General features: G+C 43.7%; 1 protein-coding gene and 1 long non-coding RNA gene across 2 annotated transcripts in view; both read right to left on the bottom strand.

Moving 5' to 3' along the window:
• The window catches only part of LOC117590782, a 62,321-nt gene that overhangs the window by 31,248 nt on the left and 8,385 nt on the right, over positions 1-22,688 (bottom strand). The window contains exon 2 of the long non-coding RNA XR_004574330.1: positions 5,475-5,556. This is a non-coding gene — a long non-coding RNA (uncharacterized LOC117590782). The remainder of the gene's footprint in view (positions 1-5,474; positions 5,557-22,688) is intronic.
• Positions 499-10,175, bottom strand: LOC117590754. Its single transcript, XM_034283691.1, has 3 exons — positions 9,113-10,175; positions 8,441-8,450; positions 499-508 (listed from the first exon to the last, which is right to left on the bottom strand). Exon 1 carries the CDS (start codon positions 10,059-10,061, stop codon positions 9,114-9,116), a length of 948 nt encoding a protein of 315 aa, XP_034139582.1. The 5' UTR covers positions 10,062-10,175; the 3' UTR covers positions 499-508; positions 8,441-8,450; position 9,113.

Here is a 22,688-nt window from a genome sequence, read left to right as displayed (position 1 = left end):
CCAGAGGCCACAAACCCCCATAACAATGAGCGAAGGCTACGGCCACAGTGTACACAGTCCACATGATCATTTTTAATTTTGCTCTCAACAAAAGGTTCCTTACATTGACACAGCCGAAGGTTCCACTTCATGCTGGACATCAATGTATGGGCCAACAGATGGGCAGGCACAAAGATGGTTCTGCCTTGAAACTTGAAGCTCCTTACAATACAGATTGCAGTGGATGATTGGAAATACTATAAGAATTTGCTTAAAACTACAATCAACGATGCTTCGCTCTTTTAGTTACAAATTAAAATCCACGAAACCAAACAAATGCTGACAAAAATGTTTCTTAAATGCTAAAATCTAATCAGAAATAAAATATTCTTTGAAATGTGACCATCAAAGTAGATAGGAATAGGAACCCAATCAAATGCACTGCTGTCTGGACGGTTGTCTAGGATATTTTTCCATTTAATTGATAAACTTTCTTCGCTAAACTAATTTCCAGACGAGAGTGAATTCCCTCAATCAGAGAGATTGAGAGAGAAAAAAGTGAAAAGAATTTAATTAAGGCTCTACCATCAGAAGCCAAACAAAATGTTTGCCTAAAACCGAACAAAGTGGCCGGAAGGAACGGAAGGATGGACGGAGGGAGATGCGTGTGTGCCGCTGGCCCGCAAAAGGTTCCCCAAAAAGCTGAACTTATTCAAGAATCCCCAGTGCCCATGCAGGGGCAGGGCGTGTGGCACCAACAATAACAAAAAGCGGTCTCGAAAAACGAGAGGAAATTGCACTAACAGAACCGCAAATTAGTTACGTTTCTGCCTCACCAATGGGAATGGGCAGTCCCGCGTCCGATTTGGAGTCGGAGCGGTTTCTGTGGCAAGATCTGGCTGCCAAAACGCACAATGCACCAAAGCGAGGCTGAATAAATATGAAAATATTGTACGCGCGCACTCCATCCAAAGCCCCGAAGGCGTCTTTCCTGGAAGTCCAACAACAATCACCCCCCATGACACGGAGGCAGTGGCTGACATCAGCTTTGGTTCTGGTACTGGTTCTGGAGACACACGGAAGAGATGGAAGGGGACTGGACTCCCGAGTCTTGCACTGGATCGGTGTCTGGCTGCTTTCGGTTGCTCATTCTGGTTGCCAGTCCCCACTGGCTTTATCACTGCCGTGGTAGTGTGTGTGTGTGTGTGTGTGTGTCTGTTTGGACCCTTCTCCTCTTCACAAATTGACGCGAGCCGCGCTCCAAAATTGCCATCACCGTTGTCATCGTTGTCGGTTGTTGCATCTGCATCTGGGCATCGGCATCTCGGCATCTCTGCATTGCACTTCATATCCAGAAGTGCGCGCCGCACTCTCTTGAAGGGAAGGAGCCAGCAGATGCCCAAGATGAGATAAACCTTTTGCCCTGGCAATGGCCCTGGCCCTGTGCTCTTCTCTTGTTCATAAATTATAATTTTATGATCACGAACATATTCGTGGAATATACGTTGTCGTTGTCGTCGTTGTCGTTGCAGAGAGTTGTCTCCATTGTGGCTCCCAGGGGCGTTAAATATTAAAGTGTCTGCGCAGAGTTGTGGCCCTGGAAATTGGCTTCACTTCACTCTGGGCACTTTTGCAGCTAGAAAGAGTGTCATCGTTTGTGTTTACACTAATTGAAGAACTCTCCTCCATGCCACATGCCACATGCCCCATGGCCATCACCATGGCCATCGCCATGGCCTGCTTCCAGTTTTCCCTCCTTTTTTGCGGATCGTTAATATTCTTTATCGCCAGAGGCCTGGGGCTTGGCTTGGTTCTAGCCCTGAAATTAGTTTGTTTTAGCTTTAGCCGACACTTGGGGTTGGCCACTTGCCTTCTATGGTTTTATTGAAGGGCTCGTAAATCAATTAACATTTCATATCTTGGAACACTTGAATTCTAGCAGAAATATTGCCTTATTTATGTGTATGGATACCCTATAATTACTCTGGAAAGCGCAAAAACAGAAACAGAAACAAATATTCCACAGAAATGGGGTTGCCAGATTAATGGGAGGAGAGTAAACACGCAATGGCGTTGCCCAATTGTTGAACAGATCTTCTGAAAAGTTTGAAAAGTAGAAATACGAAAATTCAAAGAAATTTCCCAACATTTTTATCACTGCAATTTATTGCCAAAAGTATTTTTAAATGCAAACTTCCTGCCTTTGACAACCACATCCAAATGATTTCTACTATTTAAATAATTAAATCACTTTTCACACATCGCTACCACACAAAATGGACATTTTCCATTCCCAAATTAACCAAAAACGTGCTCTCTCTTGGCAAATAACTGATATATTCTTTTGTATTTAAATTTATTTTGTTGCCGAACACTGTATCGATATTTATGCAGTTTTACGAGTGGTATTTCTGGTATTCTCTAGTCAAATGCGCGCGCGCTCTGCCGCAATCTATCGATCGTGGCCCTGCGGCGTCCGGCATCTCATTCCATTGCAAAACATTTCTTTAGCGCTGCGGCGTAATTCTCATTAGGAAAACGAGTTTAATTAGAGTTTGTTTGCTGTGGCCTCGCATAATGAACTTTATGCATGCAACAAACTGAAATTTAATAGCGCAACATTCCGTCCGTGTGTGTGTGTGTGTGTGGGGATGTATGTGCCCCGGTCCGGTATTCTTTGAGCATAATTACGAGCCGAGAAGTTCCTGCCGCGTAATTTTAATATGCAACTGGAAGCCAACCAAATGAATTTACTGTAAAGCAAAGCGGAGCCCCGCACCTCCCTTCATGCCGCGCGGGTGAGTGTTTAACTTTAGTTTTCTCTATCTACATACACATACATACATATACATACAACTGTATGTATACGCAACCCTCTAATTGATCAGCGAATTCTTGGAAAAGTTGAACCCCTTCTTTGTGATGCCATCTTCTGAAACAGAAAACTGATGCAATTTGACAAAAACATGAGGACGCGACACTCCTTTTCGTGGAGAGATTATCTGGCTCTTTTCGGAAGGGAAGCTTTTTGGAATCTTATTTTCTAGAAATTCGAGTGGAAAGTAAATTAGCAGAGAGAAAGCGCGCGTCAAAATGAGAGTTAACCGAAAAGTTTGCTCCAGAAAGAGTTAACGGAAAAGTTTGCTGGAGCAAGGGAAATGTGCGAAAGAGCAAGGCGACTAATTGCAATTATTTCTCTCTGTGTATTCCCATTGGGTGGGCGTGAGAGTGAGAGTGAGTGTGAGTGGAGTGCAGTGCATTTGGTAAAGTTTTTCCCGAGTAATGGGATGATTTCTCAGTGATTTCCAGAGGGGCATGGTAGGGCAGGGCGGTGGCTTGGAGTTGCTTCTCCCTTGTAGAAGCCGCAGAGAACCCTCATTCGATTTGTTCACACTTTCCTCAAGTGCAAACCGCAACCACAATGCTTTGTGGCACCATTTTAAGGACCCACTTGTATGTACTTGTGGGCACCTATCCAGACAAGGTGTTACCTCCGCTCCTTCCCATCCTACTCACAGGTTCATATTTGCTCAACTAATTCAAAAGTTTTCGTTTTTGGCTTAAAATATTGTTTTACAAATTTTTTCAAAATCTGTGCTGTTTTTGAGCAGACGAAGAAGGGCAGGGCAGGGCACGACAAGGCAGGGAAATTAATTAAAAACGCCCACATTTTAAGCGATAAATCAGGGACGCTGCAAGAACCGCAAAAAACGAGGGACATAAACGACAGAGCAACAGCAGCAGCAGCAGGCGGCGACACAAAACACCAACACACGCAAACACATGCCTTACATCTTTGAGGGCGTACCCCTCTCCCTCCCACACTGCTGCCCTCAGCCGACTCTGCAGAGTCGCGACCCTTGGCCGCGTGTTTGCTTAAGTGCCACTAATAATCCATTGTTGGCTTTTGTCCTTGCTGCTGCCGCCGCTGCTGCTGCTGCTGCTGCTTCTGCTGTTGTTGCAGCTGCTGTTGCCTCAGACAGACTCCAAACGACTCCCCACCACCCCTCCTGGTGCCACATCCTTTTCCCACTCTGATGGTCTTGCCACAGCAATCGAACGCAGCGAAAACCAAAAGAAATTGCATGTTTAACAACCGAACAATAAAAACAGAAACAACAACGAAGACCAGAAACGAAGGAATGGGCAGCATGTGCCGCAGCTTTTGATACCCTTTCTGATCCAATTGAGCTCGAGTTTGATCAAGATTTGCATCTAAATATATAAATATATTAGTCATTTATTCCATAGGTTCGTAGGTAATTTCTTAACTTCGCTACAAACATCTGTTGAGACAATTATACCCTCTGCTAAAAGGGTAGATACTACATCGATAAAGAACTTTTAAAAACAAAAGTTTTTGAGCACCAAAACAGCTTTGCGTCTTTGTATGCGTATGGCGGGGAAGTGTGCTTGTGTGTGTGTGTGGTTGTGTGTGTGCCCGCTTTGGCATTTATTTTTTTTATTTTCAAAGTGCATAAAATGTCGAGATTTATTTATGTTTCAGTTTAGCTTTTCGTTATATTTAATGTTTTGCCTTCTTAAGCCGCCTGCACTGAACGAAACAATCAGCACCTCTTTCAGAGAATTTTCAGGAATATTAATGGTCAGCTGGCAGTACAGTGAATACGGAATGGTAATGTAAGGAATCTGCAAGCATTAAGATTAAACATCCTCTACCCTCTAGGTCGACAGTTTATTATGTTCATTTCCTTTTCATATTTCTCATTGAATTATTAAACTTTGTTTTCGGCAACTGCATTTTGGGCCGACAGCCACACCCTTGGGGCCACGGCAAGATGTGTTTTAAATTTACAAAAAGTTATTATTTCTGTTGAAATATTTTCGATTTATGCAGATTTTCTTAAATACTGACAGTAACTGGCAGTGGAATGAAAAGGGATTGGAATAGCAGCATGAGAGACGGCACAGACCGAGTGTAATAAATATTTGGCGCCAAGTGCGCAATTTATGGCACAGCACAGGCGAAGGCAGAAGCAGAAATCTTTGAGATTTCAGCAACGCAAAATATAACTGTTATTGTTTCTCTCTCTCTTCCTCGTAATCTGTATCTCAAACCCTTGCGTCGTGCCGCTAAAATTTCATTTGTGTTTTATGTGTACTGCCACGATCACCGCTTGAGCAAGTGAGAACAAGCGAGAGGACAATAGTCTCAGATCGTGCAAGAAGCTAAGAAAAAGAAGCAAAACAAAACCGCCAAAGTGAATAGTGCCAATTTGTGAGTAACAGCTGCAAATCGCATGGTAAAAAATACGAATAAAGAGGCGGAACGAAGGATAGAAAACAAAAGCAAAAGAAATATCAGAGAACATCTCGTTCCCTGCTCTTCTGAGTAAGTCGTTTTGAAATTAGTGTTGCAAAGCACCAAACGTGAGGCAATGCAACCAAACGTAAAGCAAACGAAGATATTCGATAATAAATAGTATAGGTATGAGCATTTAGAATTAAGAAAAATAATTGTATCAATCACTTACCACTTTCTATAGGCTTTTATCGTTTCGAAATCACAAATATTTAGTTGGATTCTCGTTCAGTAATTTACATTTTTCGTACCACCTTAAAAGACACAAAATGCTCTAGGATTAGTTTAAATGATACTTAAATCAGGGAAATTTAATACATTTTACATTTTTAAGCTGTGGTTTAGGGTTCATAAATTGAAATTAAACTTAAAAACCATTTCCCCGTCGACTCATTTTATATCGATATACATTTACATACAGGTCTAAGCTGATGATACATGATTCCGCTCCACTTATGTGCCACTTGCCTCAGAGACACTCCAACAACTGCAACACGAAATGCAATTGGAACTCCTGCTGCAACTCTTGTGTAATATTCATACAATGATCTACCCGATCTGATCTACGATCCATGCGACATGTCAGGCCTCTTAAATGTTGTGCTAAATGCCGCATTTATTTGCGGCTTGTTAGCGCTGGAAATTATGGGACAACTCTACTTAAATTGGGTCTCTGGTCTATCGAGTCTCGCGCACAGGGAGGTCTTAGAGCCGCGGGGCCAAGTGTAAATGGATACGTTAAGAAGAGAGCAGTGGACTTAGCTGAAGAGTGGGACCTGCGGGGGAGTCTAGGCCAAGCAATGAACTAATAAAGGACAGACAGACAGACACAGAGAGTGAGTGAGACCTGGCCAAGCGATGCCATGCCAGTCCATGCCATGCCGCCGACGCTTTATTAGGCGTGACTTTGTTGTTGCTGGCGTTGTTGTTGTTGTCGCGTTTTGTGCTCCGTGTGGCGTTATGGCTGTAAGAGCGAGCGCCGCAAATGCGTTGCCATAAATTTAAAGCTTTTGGCCCGAGCCCCAGAGTCCAGAGGTCCCCCCACTACCCCATTGCCGCCACAGTCCGAGGCGAATCTGAGAATGTGTCTATGAAGACATTTGCCGGCGACGACGACGACGACGACGACGACGACGACGACGGTGACGGTGGCACGGCGGCTCCACTAATGAAGATCAACGAGTCGGGGGCAGGCAATTGTCTAGAGCTGGCAGCAGAGATTGGAGGAGGTCTGCCGCCTGCAGCTCGTGGCACCTACGATTACCAACGAGCATTTCTATGCACATCGCGCAAATATTTCATAAATTTCATTCAATTTTATTAAACACAAGAAATATGAGCTGCTGCCCGGGGAGAGGGAGACCGGTCTGTTATGCCCCCTCCAAGAGAAGGTTACAAAATCCTGCGCACCGGAAATCCTCTCATTACGCCAGACTTGTAATTAATCTCTTTGGGTGGAAAATGAAAAGAAAAAGCGCTTCGAAAAAAAGTGGGAGGTGTGCGAACTGGTAGATTGGGGCGGGGGGTACACCTGTTACACAGAACGACGGCGGCGGGATCCCAATTTCGATCCGGATTTGGGTTCGACAAAAGGGTTCTGTTCATCATCAGACCGGGGATCCCTTCAATTTGTGTTGTGTGTTTTGTAAATATTTGCAAATGAGTTTGAAAATTAAGCCGCTTTTACGGATTGTCTAATTAATTTTTAGCCTCTTTTGCCAAGGTTGAGGAAGGAGTGGAGTGGAGTGGAACAAAGTATTTTCACGGTGTTTGAGTTTTGTGGGAACTTTTCTCAGAATTATTAAGATCAGTTGAAAGATTACGAATTTAATCAAACGTCCAAAGGTTATTCACAACTTTTTTTGTGTGTTTAATAAGAAATTACTCAACTGCTTGCACCGAATACATTCGATAAGGGCAGATGCAGTACTCAAAATGGATCACAATAAGTGTATTCACACTAACGTCCTTGTCTAGGTAGCTTAATATTTCTGGTATGCCTCGAGTTTTATTTATGGGCAGAGCGCTGCAGCCCCAACATTTGCCAGCTGGCATTTTAGAAATGGACAACAAATCCCGACAGCCAGAAGAAGCCAGCCAGCAGTCTGTCTGCTGCTGAGATTGAAGTCGGGACACCAATCCAGGGTCCAGCATCCAGCGTCCGGGGCCTCGCAATTCGAACGGAAAAAGCGTACATAAATTTTTATAATTTCTCTCTGTTTCCTCTCTGTTTCCCCGCCACTGTGTTTGCATGTCAGCTTTGAGTCCAAGTCGGAGTTTCGTGAAGGAATGGAATAGCTGTGGGACTGCCAGCTGTGTCTATGGGTTGGTTTCCTTCTCATAATCCTTCAGCTGGACTTTTTTCCTTCATTTTCCCATTTGCTGGTGGGCAGCGGGTGGTGTGCGGCGTGTGGCGCGTGGCGCCTCCTAAGCTGCACGCGGGCGACATTTGAGTGACGCCTTGAGTGGCGCCATCCAGCGTCAGCCGGCTGCGCTGCGTGTTGCATAACTTGCGTTTCATTATAAACAGATTATCCCTTTTCGCTTTTGTACATGTAACTGCCTTAGTGTTGGTCTTTGTCATCCCCCTCTCTGCCCCTCCTCCCCTACATTGGGGCCTTGGCATATTTCCATCTTCGGATCGGAAGTGCAACAGCTGCTTTGTGTTTTCTTTATTTAAATTATTTCTTTCCTTTTCACGGGCTCTTGTTATTTTGCTGCTTCTCTCCTGCTTCACCCCTGCTGTCGCTTTAGTGTCCTCGCAAAGTAAATTTCAGGGATTATTTTCTTTGCGATTTGGTTCTTGAGCAAATAGCTCTCAAATGCCTGGCATAGACAACTAATTGGAAAAAAGAGATGCGCTGCTTTGTAGGAGAGATTGTGAGAATATCTTTATAACGAAAATGTGAGATGATCAATCAATATTAGTTAATTTGTGCTTATCTTTTATGTATTATATGCACTTTGAATCTCCCTCAGCTGAAGCCAAATCTCACAGCTTTTATTCGTTTGCTCCACATCCAATTAGTGCTCATGTTTTCCATCTAATGGATACTTATAAACATGAATCTAACATGTTTTTACCTGTGCTGACAAACATCAGCATAATTTGTTGAATAATTTCCCTGCTCTTGCCACATTTTAATTGCATTTCGAATTCGGATCTGAGACGGGAGTTGTGATACACAGAGACCACCTTCAAAGTCAACATCTAAAAACCATTTAACATGTTCGAATTATGCAAAAATGTGTTAGGCACGAAGAAAAAACATTAAATGACATGCATATTTGTCTACGTACATATTTAGGCATGTTATTTTCTTCAATGTACACATTTCCAATCATTTTGAATATATTTAAATGGATTGGGTCATGCCAAGGCCAAGCCCCTCAAGCCCTCAAGTTCCAAGCCCCAAAAACCGAAGCTCCAAGCCCCAAAGCCCTCATATGACCATGTTTTGAAAATCAATTAGAGCCAAATGACAAATGTAACGACAACACACACACACATCAGACAACAAGATCGAATCGTGTAATATGCCTCATTACAACATTATATTGTATACAAATATTTTCTGTGTTTATTGCGCACTCCCACACACCTACAACACCTCCAAAGAAGGTGTGAATTTCGGGCAAAAAGAGTGTGCCTCGTGGCAATAGATAAAGCTAGGGCTGGGCTATCGCTTAAAATTGTTCAAAACAAATTGTAGCTTTGGCAACGGTAGCAAAGACCTTGGGCTGGGCTTTATTCAAACTACACCAAGTGAAATCCTTCCGAGCAAGAGATCTGCCAATTGGTGGCTCTATGCTAGCTTTTACTCTTGCGCTCTGGATCATAGTTCAGCACATCGAAGGTAAGGATCTTATAGAAGGACACCGACCAGCCGGGATCGTCCGAGCGTGGCAGATTCTGGATGGATCCCGTCTTCAGCGCCTGTGCTGTTTGTGGTTTTAGTGGCGGGTCCTCTGACTGTGGGTCGATACCTTTTGAGAGCGCCGCTTGCGGAGAGAATGGAAAATTTAACTGTTTGGTGAAGGGGTAGCCCGGTGGTGCCATAGGATGCTGTGCCTCCAAGGTGCGCCTGGCCTCCGCGGTGTAGTCACGCCGAAAGCGTATGAAAATCTCGGCAAAGACAATGCGATGCGGCACGGAGAGCGCATGAGGAGGGGTCTTGAGCTCGTTGTCCATCCGCCGCAGGATCTCGTTTATCTGCACCACCTCCGATGGGGACTCAAAGTCCCTAGTGTTGCGCAGCCCCACAAAGAGCATATCGATGAAGGCGTACTTCCGCCCAAAGTTCTGGCGGCGCGCCACCTTCATGGGGATGGCGCGACGCAGGTGCTCCTTCTGGAAGCGGACCAACTGCAGCCGACTGTCGTCGCGGGAGAGCAGCATGTCGCGGGTGATCTGCTGGAAGCCGACCGGCGTCGTGTACTCGCTGATCTTCTCGGAGCTCTGCAGCCGAATGGTGTCCGTCATGACGATGGCCGCCTGCTTGGAGCCCTCGATGAATTCCGATTCAGAGAATTTCGGATCCCACAGCAACTTGAGTTTCCACAGATTGAATTTGGTCATCAGATACTTCCACGGATTGTGCAGATACACCAGCTTTGGTATGGCCTTCCGTCGCTGTTCGTGCTCCGCATTCCGCCGGTCCCAATTGTGCAGTGGTCGCTGTGGTGCCCCACTGGTATGGATTGGATACCCGTGCTTCAGATACACATTGCCATATTTACGTATAATTTTGGTAAACATCTTCTGGGCATTTTTTCTGCAATTTTGTATGTGTGTCCCCCAGAGACAGCACAATTTTTGAAATTAACTTTTCGTAATAGAATTTGAAGTTTCCCCCCGGATATATTGAGACAAATGTGAAAACGAACTCAAAGCCCACACAGAGAGCCAGAAAGCAGAGATCTCCACTGCTCCCTACTCCCTCCCACAGTTCCCAGGTAGCAGCCGCCAGCAAGTTCCAAATCACATGTGAAGATCATAAAACATTATTCCACCGATACATAAATTATATTCGAATGAGCGAACAACCGAACGAATGAATGAAATGAATGACTGCGTGAGTGTGTGAGGGCTGTGTGGGCATTGAGCATCGACAAGTGGCTGGCTGGCCCTTGGCTCTCCCCAGAGATCTCTCACGCAAACGCAAACGACATAAAAATGAACAGACACACGGGGTATGGGGGGAAAATGTATAAAGAAATGAAAAGCCTCGAATGCAATTGTTGCGCCGATGGGAAGATGTGTATTTAAATGGCGCGGCGAATTTAATTATGTGTAAAGACATTTAATGGAAAATTAAACACCAGTTAAAATCAGACGAAGGCGGCATACGAGTGTATTCATTCGACAGTCAGAGAGAAATGTTGGTAATCAAATTGAGAAGAAAAGGGTAATGAGAAAATTGAGAAGACAATGGTACATAAAGTTGAATATGGGTTATAGAATAAATAAGAGATATTATTCGCAGAAATCAAGGATCAAGTATGCACAGACATACAGGAATATTGAGAATAAATCTAATTATGATATGGATTATCAGCTAAATCTTCTATTTTGAAGCTCTATTAGTAGTTAGTAACTGCATTTATTAAGTTTTTACAACATTTCATTGCTGGTGTAACGATTTATGCATCGAAATGCTGAGCTCAGCAGAAGAAAAGATACTCGCAGTGCATATAAAAGATACCTCAGCACAAACCAACACCTGTTCTAACGTTTTTGGTCTACCAAATTCGATTCACACAAACAGATATGGCCAAAAAGAAAGATGCCCCAAGCTAAGATACCACCAAGAGAGAAGGGCAGGAGGATCCCTCCCGAGTTGACACAAAATGCGTGGTCGTCATCGGGCATCGGGCATCGGGCAGCCGCATCTGTCGGTGGCCATGACAGAGCAAGAAAATGCCGCAAAACTGCGTCCCCCAAACCCATCAGACAAACCAGGAGAAGAGGTGAGTGCCAGGAAGAGGGAGAGATAAGCATCTTTTATGGCCCGCCGCATTACAACTGTAACAATAGCTAGACTGTGGCGAGTGCTGGGGAAATACAATTTAAATTCAAATGAAAAATAAGTAATTCATTTCGATGCGGTCTCCACAGTGCGCAAGAGAGAGTGAGGAGGAGAGAGAGAGATAAGCAGGAGGAGATATAGAAAGAGATAGCGACACTGGTGGTGGCATCGTTTATCTTGTTGCTCATTAAATCATTCATCTGTCAATCATTCGCTCATTCTTTCCATCAAACGTTCAGTTGCGGTTGTCATGCGTCTCTCGCTTGATATTCATAAGCGTTGTCCCTCTCTTTCTTTTAGACTGCGGCACAGTCTCCTCCATAATTATGCGTATCTGTTGTTGTATTTTCTTTAATTTAATGAGCAGCGCAAACGGTAAAAGTTCTACAACTCAAGCTTGAATGATGGATCTCTCTCTCTTTTGTTAGAGCTTTAATCCAAATACCAAGCATCGACACACATTCCTTTGCATTGCATATTCATGCCGCACACATTTTCCAGATACGCGTGGAGTACGATGCATGCCACATATGCACGGATGCACATACATACATAACTTTTGTCTTTGTCGATCGTTTTGAATTTCACTCTACACAAAGACCCCCACTATCGACATCCATTGGATTGTCGTTAGCATATAATAAGCAAGCAGCACATGAGAGTATCTTTTGTGGATTTCCATACCAGAGGCGAGCATATCTTTTGGATATGGATATCCATGGCCTGGACTCGTTTCTGCCGCTGTCGCTGTCGTACCTGTCAGTCGATTCAGGTTAAATCAATCATACAAAAGACTTGGAAACGGAGACCTGTCAACACGGTTCATTGTTTGCGGCATTTAAACCTCTAGCCGCACTGTGGCCGCTCTCCCGCATGTGGCAGGCGGCATATGCTATCCCAATACTATCCTATCCCCAGGCAAAGCCAGGCCAGGCCAGGCCAGACCATAGCTTGTAAATTTATGCGCGCGTATCTCACAGATACAACTTCGTGCAGTTATTTGCATTTTTTGCTATTGTCTTTGCTCATACATATCCAAACATATCTCATAGATATACTCTCTTGTAGATACGTATTCATACGGGTGGTCATTTAGCATATTTTTTTTGATATTGAGATTTATTGACAAGATTGGAACGTGGCCGCTTCAACGCGACGCGACGCGACGCGACGCTTTGTCGGCACTTCCTCCCACCCACGAGACAGCGGAAATGTTGCTATTGCTGTGGTCCCTACCCCCTGCCCACCCTTTCCTTGGGTGCCCCATTATGTCAAAATGTTTGCCTCAACTTTAATGAAATTGAGTTAATATTGGATTACATTAGGCGCCCGTTTAGGTAGTTTGACCACAAGAAAAACCAAAGCAGAAATCAAATCAAATAGCTGGTGGCCAGGAGCGGGTGCTGCCGGCTGGGAGAGCGTGCCATTGGAACAATGCCAAGTGTAGGAATATCACGGAAATCTATATGTTTTGGAAACCTTGCAAAGCGCAGAGCGGAATGTGGTCGCGTCATTGAAATGCGATATACGATACACAAGCAAGCTCCAAGGAAGGACAGGCACAGGCACAGCTACAGAGCCAGTGGCAGCGGCAGGGGCAGGGGCACATGATCGTGAGGAATTACTCATGATTTCCATGTACACTTCTAGGGTTTCCACCAGCCAGCTCGGTAGCTGTCATTCCCATGTCGTTTTCTGCGGTGTTTCTTTGGCTTTAGCGCAATTTGTCTGGCAAATCGATCATCGCCACTGGCGGAAACACATCCCATCCCCGGCTCTGCCAGATCAGGTTGAAGTCCGAGGTCAGGTCTTACTTCCACATTGATTAATTCGTAATTGAATACTTTCACGAATGCTCAACCAACAGACAGATCCTTTGACTTTGATTGCTCTTCCACGTGAGTCATTTGGAATTCCAATCCCCCCCCCTTCGACCCTATCTATCGTTTCGTTTCGTTCAAACACCTAAAACTGTCAGCGTAGAGTCAGTGGATCACGTGATTTGCCTACCGTATTGCCACTTTGCCTTGCCACTTACAATGTGGCAGGGAACCTGTCAATCCATGACAACTCCTCCCCGCCTGGTGTGGCGTTGGGTGATGGAACTGTCGCCCGTCTTCCAAGAACTGTCTGCGGACTTTGCACCCCCACCCATAACAAACAACCGAACCACATGAGAAACTGGCCAATTGCCTTTATTTATGGGCTTAGATTCCCTCGTTCACTTTTCCGATTCAGTTTGCGTTCCACTCATCAAGTGCCACCCAAAAAACAACGCAGCGGGGAAAAGCCCCTTAAGAGTGTGACAATTCATGAAGTTGGAATACTCTTTTCGTACAGCAAGTTGAATTTTAAAGTAAAAATTGCATTGGCTAAAGCAGCAGTTTGCTCCACAGACAGTTCAGATTCCACTTACGATGATAAATCATCCATTAATCCATAACTACCATCCAAAATGATCTGCCCAAACATTAAACTCTCAGAATATTTACATTTATAGGGTATATTCATGGCTGAACTTGTGGGCGGTCAACACGGCTACCAGTCTATAATGCCAATGCGATCGATTTGGGTTCCCAGCTCTCGTACGTTTTCCACCTTCTCTCTGTAGAGTCTCTCCGCCAAACTCTCTCCCACGTCATTAAGACATCTTCTTGGGCCATAAATTTACCTCAGAGGAGCACGGATTTTCCCACTGCATTACCCACTAACCCAGATAGAGTGAGACAGAACTCACACATGCAAATGCAGATAGAGAGGGCGTGAGGGCACATCTAAACCAAAAGCACAGACATCAAAGTACAACAAACAAAAACCAAACAAAGTTCAGCCAACAGAGGGATTTTCGAGTGACGTTTTTTCTTAAGTCGCACAAACTAGTACATATTAATGTACAATGTACATTGTTAATTACAGATTTGCCGTGGCCTTACCTTCCAGCTAATGTACCCTGCCAGACACCGCGAGTTGCGACCACGAGACCAGGGCCAGGGAGGCTGCAAACAAAAACCGCCCAGAAATGCCAGAGTGAGCGCGAGCTGACAGTAGCCAAAACAAGAACAACAAAAATATAAACAAATAAAAATAATAAAATACAAAAAAAAAAAAGCGGAATATGTCATAAAGCGAGATAAGGTCTGCGTCAATATTGACACAAGTCAAGGAGTGCGATGATGTCGGTGGATGGAATGGTGATGGAGATGAGGGGCTAACTGTGCAAAGCTCTGTTGACTTGCAAACAACATGAAAGCAGCAAAAGAAAGAGCTCGAAAGGAAAAAGACACAGAGAGAAGAGCTGTAAAGACATTTGTTCACCTGCAAAAGAAACAGCACCCACAAAAAAAAGAGGTGCAAAAGGCACCTCCAGAGCTCCAATCTGCCTCTCATCATCATCATTATCATTATCATCATGTTCATGTGTACATAGATGATAGGGTAATTTGCATTATTGTGCAGTAAATACCACAGGATATCTGTAAATTACATTTTGGATGTCCTTCTGGAGTAGGATATATTCGTGGCAAATGCGAATCGCAAGACAGTTTGTCAAAGTACAGGAAATTCCTACAAGAATGCAAATGCCTGCTGGTATGCTCTATGGATAGCATACTTGATTGTACCTGTCAAGGGGGTGGATAGTTCCAACTTCGATGGTTCCACGATGATATGTTTATTCCGAAGTGCACTGATCTTCAGCACGGATAAGCTAATTCATAGAAGGTTCCACATTATAACCTCCATTTAAGGGGATCCCTTCCCTTCTTTCAAACGTATTCCCTGTAGTTGTGGCAAAAATAGTTTCCCTGCCCCGCAATATACTTTTCCCAGAAAACCAACCCCAACCATTTTGAATATCTCTTCAAATGCTTTCCAGGAAGTTTAGGTATTGTTTAGCTAATATCGAAATGGCTGAGGCCACACAATAGCCAAATGTCAACCTGTTCCTTGCCTCCTTTTATATGTCCCTTGACATTTGCCATTTGAATATGGAAGCCAATTCACTCTTATGTTTCCTCCCATTCCACCACCCGCTCCACCCATTCTTTTTGCCCCACTAGTGCGAGTGGCTTTCGGGTTAACCAAGTGAATTTGTGCTACTTATTTACATCACCACCAAAATATCGCAAAAACAAGGGAACAAAAATGCCCAAAAATTCTTTTATCGCTGGATAAATATTTACGAGTATGTTCGTTCGCCTGAGTCCCAGGCGGTTTACAGAAAACCCTCTAAATAACCCATGAGTGGGGAGGTGTGGGAGCATGTGTGACCTATTTGAGAGAGGGTTATATTGGGTAAGGTTATTCCTTTGGTAGAATTTAAAAGCTCTTAATGATGCACGGGCCCACCACTCTGTTACCCTAAATAGTTTCTTAAATTATTTAATTTATTTGCTGAACAATTCCATTATTTTGCGCATTTGCACGTGGCGTAGAGACAGATGTGTCTCTGTCTGTATCTGTAGTTGTGACAATCTGTTGTAATTGCGCTAATTGCAATCCATTATTCAGGGCTTTTACTTGTTATCTCATTGCCACACACAGCGCTCTGTTGCCCTCTCTCGCTCTACCGCTCTCTCGCTATCTTACTCTGCATATCTCCCCCTCTCTTTCTCTTTACACGTGAGCTGACAAAATGTCGAACAAAATATCCGCAGGATATTCGCTTTTTGATTTCGCTTGAGACTTTGAAAATGTATTTGCACATTTATTTTTGGGGGTACAGCCAGCAGCTCGCGGTACGGAATGGAGAAGGGTAGCTTTATGTGTATGAAAAATACAGCTACAAATACAATGCATATGTACAACATATACCTTACAGATATTTACAGATAAATAACCATAGAGAGCGGGCATACAGAAACAGAAAATTATTTATTAATAATGAAAGCCAGGCATACGAGTATTCGCCATATTTGTTTAATATTGACACTGGCATTGTGTGAAAACAGGAAACAGCAGAGGATATAGAGAGGAGATGCACGTACCGTATTTATGTACAGGGAGCAAACAGGGAAATTGTCTTACTGTCGCCTCTGGCTACCACAGGCGTGGAAGAGTCAGAGAATTCAAAGAGAAAGAGATATAAAATAATATTTAATATCCTCCTTTGTCAAAGCTGTCATCAGAATTAATCAGGTCTTTTAAAACGTAGTAAGTTTTTCTTTCATTGAGTGATAAAAACAGTGGGAGCGAAGGCACACAAAGAGTGCGAGAAAAAGAGTAAATGCAATGCAAAATTTTAATTTCATTAAGTGCTCAAGTGCCTTACAATGTTTTCGAAATGGAGCATACTTAATACCCCCTCCCAGCCACCATCCCGCAGACAGGAGTAGCATAATCCTCCAAGAACTCCCTTCACGCCTCTTTTCACTTATTTTTGCTACTCCAACTCCAATCTTCTCTCTCTCTTAACCGCCAGTTTGGTCTTATTTAAAAAAACCTTTAAGCCGTATTAAATTTTTATTCAATTATTTCAATTGTTCCGCAAGCGATTTTGTGGGTTGCCTCTTGCCGTAAATGTGTCTCATTGTGGCTAACTGAAGGAGAAACTCAGGGGCAAAGCTCTTCCTGGAAATTGAAGTGCACCAAAAGTGTGCGTTAATTTCCTGCACTTCCCATGTACGGATTTCAATTGCCAGTAGAATAGTAAAGACTACTCGTATGTGGAGATAACTTTATCTTTTATACCACCCCAACCTGCACCAGCCCCCCCTGCATTTCCATGGATATTTCTTAGCAGGTCTTTGTTATTCGGTAGGGGACAAACTCACACTTGACCCAATTAGCGTTAACCCCGGGCTTTAGCACCTACATACATGTATATCTTTTTGGTAAAGTTTCTCTCTGTCTTGTTGAGAAAAATAGTTGCTGTAACTTAACCTCATTTAAATACGTGTATTTTTGTTGTGTTTCTTCTCGCGTTGTTTCTTCTCTCTCTGGCAGCAGCACTTTCCCTCCTTGTTCTGTACCTCTAACTTATCTTTTTATCGCTTTTTTCCTCCTTTTTCTCTTCGCTTGTTCTTCTTCACTTCTCTCAGATTTTCTCCCGGCTTTTTCACCCACTATGTCTGCCTTCTCACCCTTTCTTTCCCTGGCATCATCTTGTTATTTTTTCGGGTATCCCCCTTGCTCCTTCTTGCCGATTGCATCAGCATACATAATGCTCCCCGGGCCAACCTCATGCTCTGTCCCGCCATAAAGTAGCACAGCGGCAAGTGTGGCATGTGGAGAGAGTGGGAGAGAGCGAAAAGAGGCAGGAAAAGAGGGGGTAGCCCTTGGAGAGAACGGCAACGGTTGCAACGAAACTTGTTGTAAATTAGTAAAAATGTACACACATTCATGAGGTGCAGGAGGAGGAGGAGGCGGAGCACGGTTTGCATTGTGCATGTGGGAGGCAGGGGAAGATAAGCAGGGGGCCAGCAGACTGAAGAGGCAAGGGGCAAGGGGCTGCTGCTGCCAACCTACGCAATTAAATGTCGACCGAGCGGACAACAAGAACAAGAATCCCCCTATTACACGTAAGTGTAAGAGAGAGAGAGAGCGAGGGAGAGGGAGAGAGACTTAAGTGAATGCTCCTCTCTTCTGCTCTCTCGCATTTAAGCTTCTCCATTGTCCTCCATTAAAGCAAAAACAGCAGCTGGCCCCCGAGGAAACCCTTCAGCGGGAGAGAGGGCTGCTTCCCCCTTCTTGAAGAACAAAACAAAGGGTATACAAAGGGGGGTGGGTATATGCCTTTGAGCTTCCAATCTAGCCCAGCGACACAGCCCGAAAAATATATAAAAACATATTTTGCCCCAAGAAAGAGCATCACAATCTTCGGCATGAAACTCCCTCTCTCTGATGCTTTCACCTGCACTTGAGCAACTGCTTCTTGTTTCTGCTGCTTGCTGTGGCTTCTGCCTCCAAAAAGGCTTTCGGTAACTTAGTTTCCGTCGCTTTTTACAATCTCTCATGTTTGCATTTTACCTCAACGACGACGACGAATGCCGCTGCTGCTACTGCCACTGCCACTGCCACTCGGAGCCAGAGACCAAGAACAACAACAACAATAGCCAGTGCTGGGGCAACTCTACAAGTGGGTTGTCAAGCAGCACCAAAAACCGCCGTTGTTGTCGTTGTTGGCAAATGCTTAACTTCCCCAGAAATAATAACAGCAGCAACAATTTTGTTGTAACTAAATGTGGACTTTGTTTGATAAATATTTTGTTTTTCCTGCTGCCTGTTTCTTGGGTTTTATTTCGTTTCAAATTTAAGCCCCCGAAATTGCAGTAATTCAAAAAGAAAAGTAGGAAAATATAAAGAAATACAATTTCATGGTATAAGTTGTATCTGGAGTTCTGTATTCTATGCGGCAAAGTATTATCTTCATTTGTATCTGTAAATGCACCCAAAGGTTCTCTTAGTTCCCGCCTTAAGAGCTTTTCTTTGGGGATTACTTATACCCCCTTAAGCTGGGCATTATCTTGAAGATCTTTGGTTATGGCTATGATCGCATGTTTTATGACATTTCTCACACACAAATCCAAGCTTGAAAGCTCATCTGTTTGAATCTTAAACCGTTTTATGAGCGGATTTTCCTCTTTCTTTCTAGCCTCTTCCCCAATCTCTATCTCCGTCTTACTCTTATCTGTTTCTTTGTGAAAACGAAAGTGTATCTCTGTATCTGTATCTGTATCTTATTTTTTATCTGTTTGCGATAATCTCTTGACTCGAGATTTGAGTTGTTTCTGGGCCAAAAGCGAAATGCGTGGTCGATTTATGGTTTGGGATTTATAGACTGATCGCCATATAAGAGGCTATAGCTATAAACACACACCCACCCGACGGATGAGAGGTGGGATTCTCGGACAAAGGTGTTGATGTATTTATTATGTAATCCAGGCGATTACAATTTAATCGTGTTTTAAAAGTTTTTTTTTATTTTGGCAGTTTTGCATAAAGTCAACGTAAAGTTACTCGAACAAATTGTCAGTATATCTACTCGAAGGCAGTTTTGGATGACATATCTCTAAAAATATTCAAACTTGGGACAAACCCGTCCGGTGGAGACATCTTTCAGACTTTTTTGAACCTTTAAAACATTTTTAGCTGTTCCGTAAAGCCGTTTAAAACCTGAAACATTTCTCATGATTATCTTATTAATTTCTCACTTACGAAACTGTTATTTAATTGAAACTTCATTTGTGGATCCATTTAGCAACAGAAACTGAGAAGAACAGTTCATCTATTTTCGCATTCATTTATTCTCTTGGCAATTTTCGTCTTTAGCTAAACCCCAAAATGTTTCCCATATCTTGGGTTCCGCAGTGATCCCATCCCCTAGCCAGCATTCCATTCTCCACAGCCATAACAATTTTCCCCCTGAACATCAACATTTGATGCGATTTTAATTTTTGTGCCCAAGCCAAGTGGGACCGTTTTCCAATTTGATGGCCCCTCACCTGGGTGTATGGTGTGGCGGGGTTCGCGTACAATCCATAAAATGGCATAAGGGCAAATAAATATTTGAAATAGTCATAAATATCCTCCGTTGATTATATGGGTCGGCACAGAGAGAGCGTGGGATAGGGGGAGTTGGGCCAAAAGGAAGACCTTTTAATTAAGGCAATAAAACGGAAATCGACCACGTAACCTAAGGAAAACATAAACTTTACATTAAATCCACTTAATGTTCGAACAAAGTGCCGTGAATGTCTTCTTTATCGCCACGTGCCACAGGGTCTGAGGAGTCTCCAGGAGACTCCCCGACTCGACCCCACTCCTGTGGGGATGTTGATTTTACGTTCGTGTCCGTGTCATGGCAACCATTGTGGCATGGGGGCACGGGGCACAGTTGGGAGTGGGAGATAGAGCAGCGAAGTGACCTGGTGGCTTATAACTCAAAAAGCAGCCATATCGAGTGTCTCTTCGTCCTGAATGACTGGCTAACCTCTGAACCCCCTCCCAAGCCATCATATTTGATTTTTATTAGCCTCGCCTTGAGAGACAGAGAGAGAGCGAGAGTGAGAAGAGTGCTCTCTTCTGGTCGCCTTTGGCGCTTTGCCACTGCCTCTCATCATCATGAGACTCATCATCAGGTGCTCCTGCTGCTGTCTTTCTGGCCATAAAAACATTTAGACCCCCCCAAGGCTGTCCGGCATCCCTTCATCCGCAATGTTTATGTAAGTATAAATTAAATATTTCGTGCATTAACGCTCGAGTGTTTATTTTTGCCCCAAGGACCGACGACACAACCGAAGGACTGAGCGAGGGGAAAACTCATTAAATTAGCAATGTCGAATGTCGATTTTAATCCCCCATACTAACATACTACTCCAGTTGCATTCATTTTGCCTGGAACTCGTACTCGTTCTATCCCGAATCTATCAGGAATTATTTACCAAACAAAAACAAAAAGAGTGACAAAAACTCGGCTGGCACGAGTCCGGGCGAAGGACACCTCCCCCCATTCCTATACCTTATCCATCTATTAGCTCTATTCAAGTCATTGAATGGAAAGTAGCTCAGGTTTTGTACCTGAGTACAGGTACTGCAGACAGTCGGTCAAGCGGCTCCACTGTCTGGCGTCTGCTGTTGGTTTGGTCTCTCTGACTTTTCATGACCCAATGACACTCTGACTAATTGAAAACTGTCAAATTGCAACTCAAACTGATGTTGCCTCTGCCTCGGAAAATTCCATTGCCTCTGCAGCAGACACTGCCTGGGTGGCTGGCTGCACCACCTTCCCCCTCAATCATCTTTGGTGGCTTTTCTTAATTGAATTAACTCATTAGTCGTAAATATCTGTACATCTATCTTTCTGTCCGTCTCTTGGGTTTTACCCAAATATTTCCAACATTTTTCAATGTGTCTGTTCGTTGGTCAATTGTCATTTGGCACACACACACACACAAACACACAGAGCATTGCCTTTGGATCAGATCCTGGTCTCTCTGCTCTTCTGTTTGCAGGGATTTATTAATAACATTTGGCATTTGGGCTTACAGTCATTTATTTATTTGATTTATTTGAAATATCTCCTCAAAATCCTACCCTGAGTGGCAGCAATTTGTGCATTGTGACAGACGGACTGACAGCCAGACAGTCGTTCGGTCGGCAGAGAATTCGTGTCAGTTAGATTGAATATCTTTTGGGTTTGGTTTATTTGTGAATTCAGTTAGGAATCATAATTAATAGCTCGCAAAATGTTCTGTACAGCTGTCACAGGCAATGACAATTGAAGTGATACAAAGATTAGCCAAAACACACTTAAGGCCACAAATTGGAAGCACTTTAATATGAATTAAATGAGCTTAATAGAGCTTAAACCGGTTGATTGAATGATTAGCAGTGGGCCTGGTAATGCTTAAGCTGATTTCATCAAAAATAAAAGGATGAAATTTTGGGGCACAAATCGAAATATTTTTCTGTGGATTTTCCATACGTTTTTGCATTTCAGTGTGGTTACAGGGTATTCCCAGTTCTGAAAACCTCATTCACAAGAAGCAGTCGAGATACTTTCGACATTTCATCAGGCTATAAACTTGGATAAGGGACTGCATTTTCCCATGCCAAAAAAAGCCAAGAAAATCTGTTTTCTGTTTCGCATTTTTTATATAAATGGACTCCTCCCTTTGATTGCCATTTTGTGGATTATCGTTTGGGGTTCTTTTTTCCCCCATCCTTTTGCTGTGATTTCCTGATTGAGAGTCCTCCAACCTTTCAGTGGTTTTCGGTGTATTGTGGAGGGGCGGGTCTGGGGGCCCATAACTGATGATGATGATTCCATTTGCGGTTTGAATAATTTTCATAATTTAAATAACAGCCAGAAGAACGAAGGACAGACCGACAGCCAGACAAATGGATAGATAGTCACTCACTTTAGTCAGAGGATTGGGGAGACAGAGAGAGAGAGAGAGAGAGAGAGAGCGAGAGACAGTGTGTAAATCACAGAGGGAAAGTGAAATGATAAATGCTGCAACGACTTGTTACGCATAAATTTGGGCGTCAAACAAGTGGAAGGAAGGAAGGAAGGATTGGATTGGATTGCCAGTCTGTATCACAGTGGAGCTTCTGCTTCAGCGCCTTGAGTTGACGTCATGTGTGGCAGGCAAGACGTCTCCTCGGACCATGCCACACTTTCCCCACACTTTAAGGCAAACACAATATTTCATTACATTTACATATTTTCACTCAATTTTCATATTTTCGCATTCACACACAGGCTGTGGCAGGGGCAAAGGGGCATGGGTAGAGCAGGATATGGATGGGGGCTTCTGTTATTTCGTGTCCTTGCGCGGGCTCAACGTTTCCTGAGCCTTTTGTTTCCATTTTATGGTAATGCTGTTCAGTTCGGTATACCCCCCCACACGCCCAGG

This window comes from Drosophila guanche, unplaced genomic scaffold, assembly GCF_900245975.1.
Source record: "Drosophila guanche unplaced genomic scaffold, DGUA_6, whole genome shotgun sequence".
Lineage (NCBI taxonomy): Eukaryota > Metazoa > Arthropoda > Insecta > Diptera > Drosophilidae > Drosophila > Drosophila guanche.
This window is presented reverse-complemented; position numbering and strand designations above follow the sequence as displayed.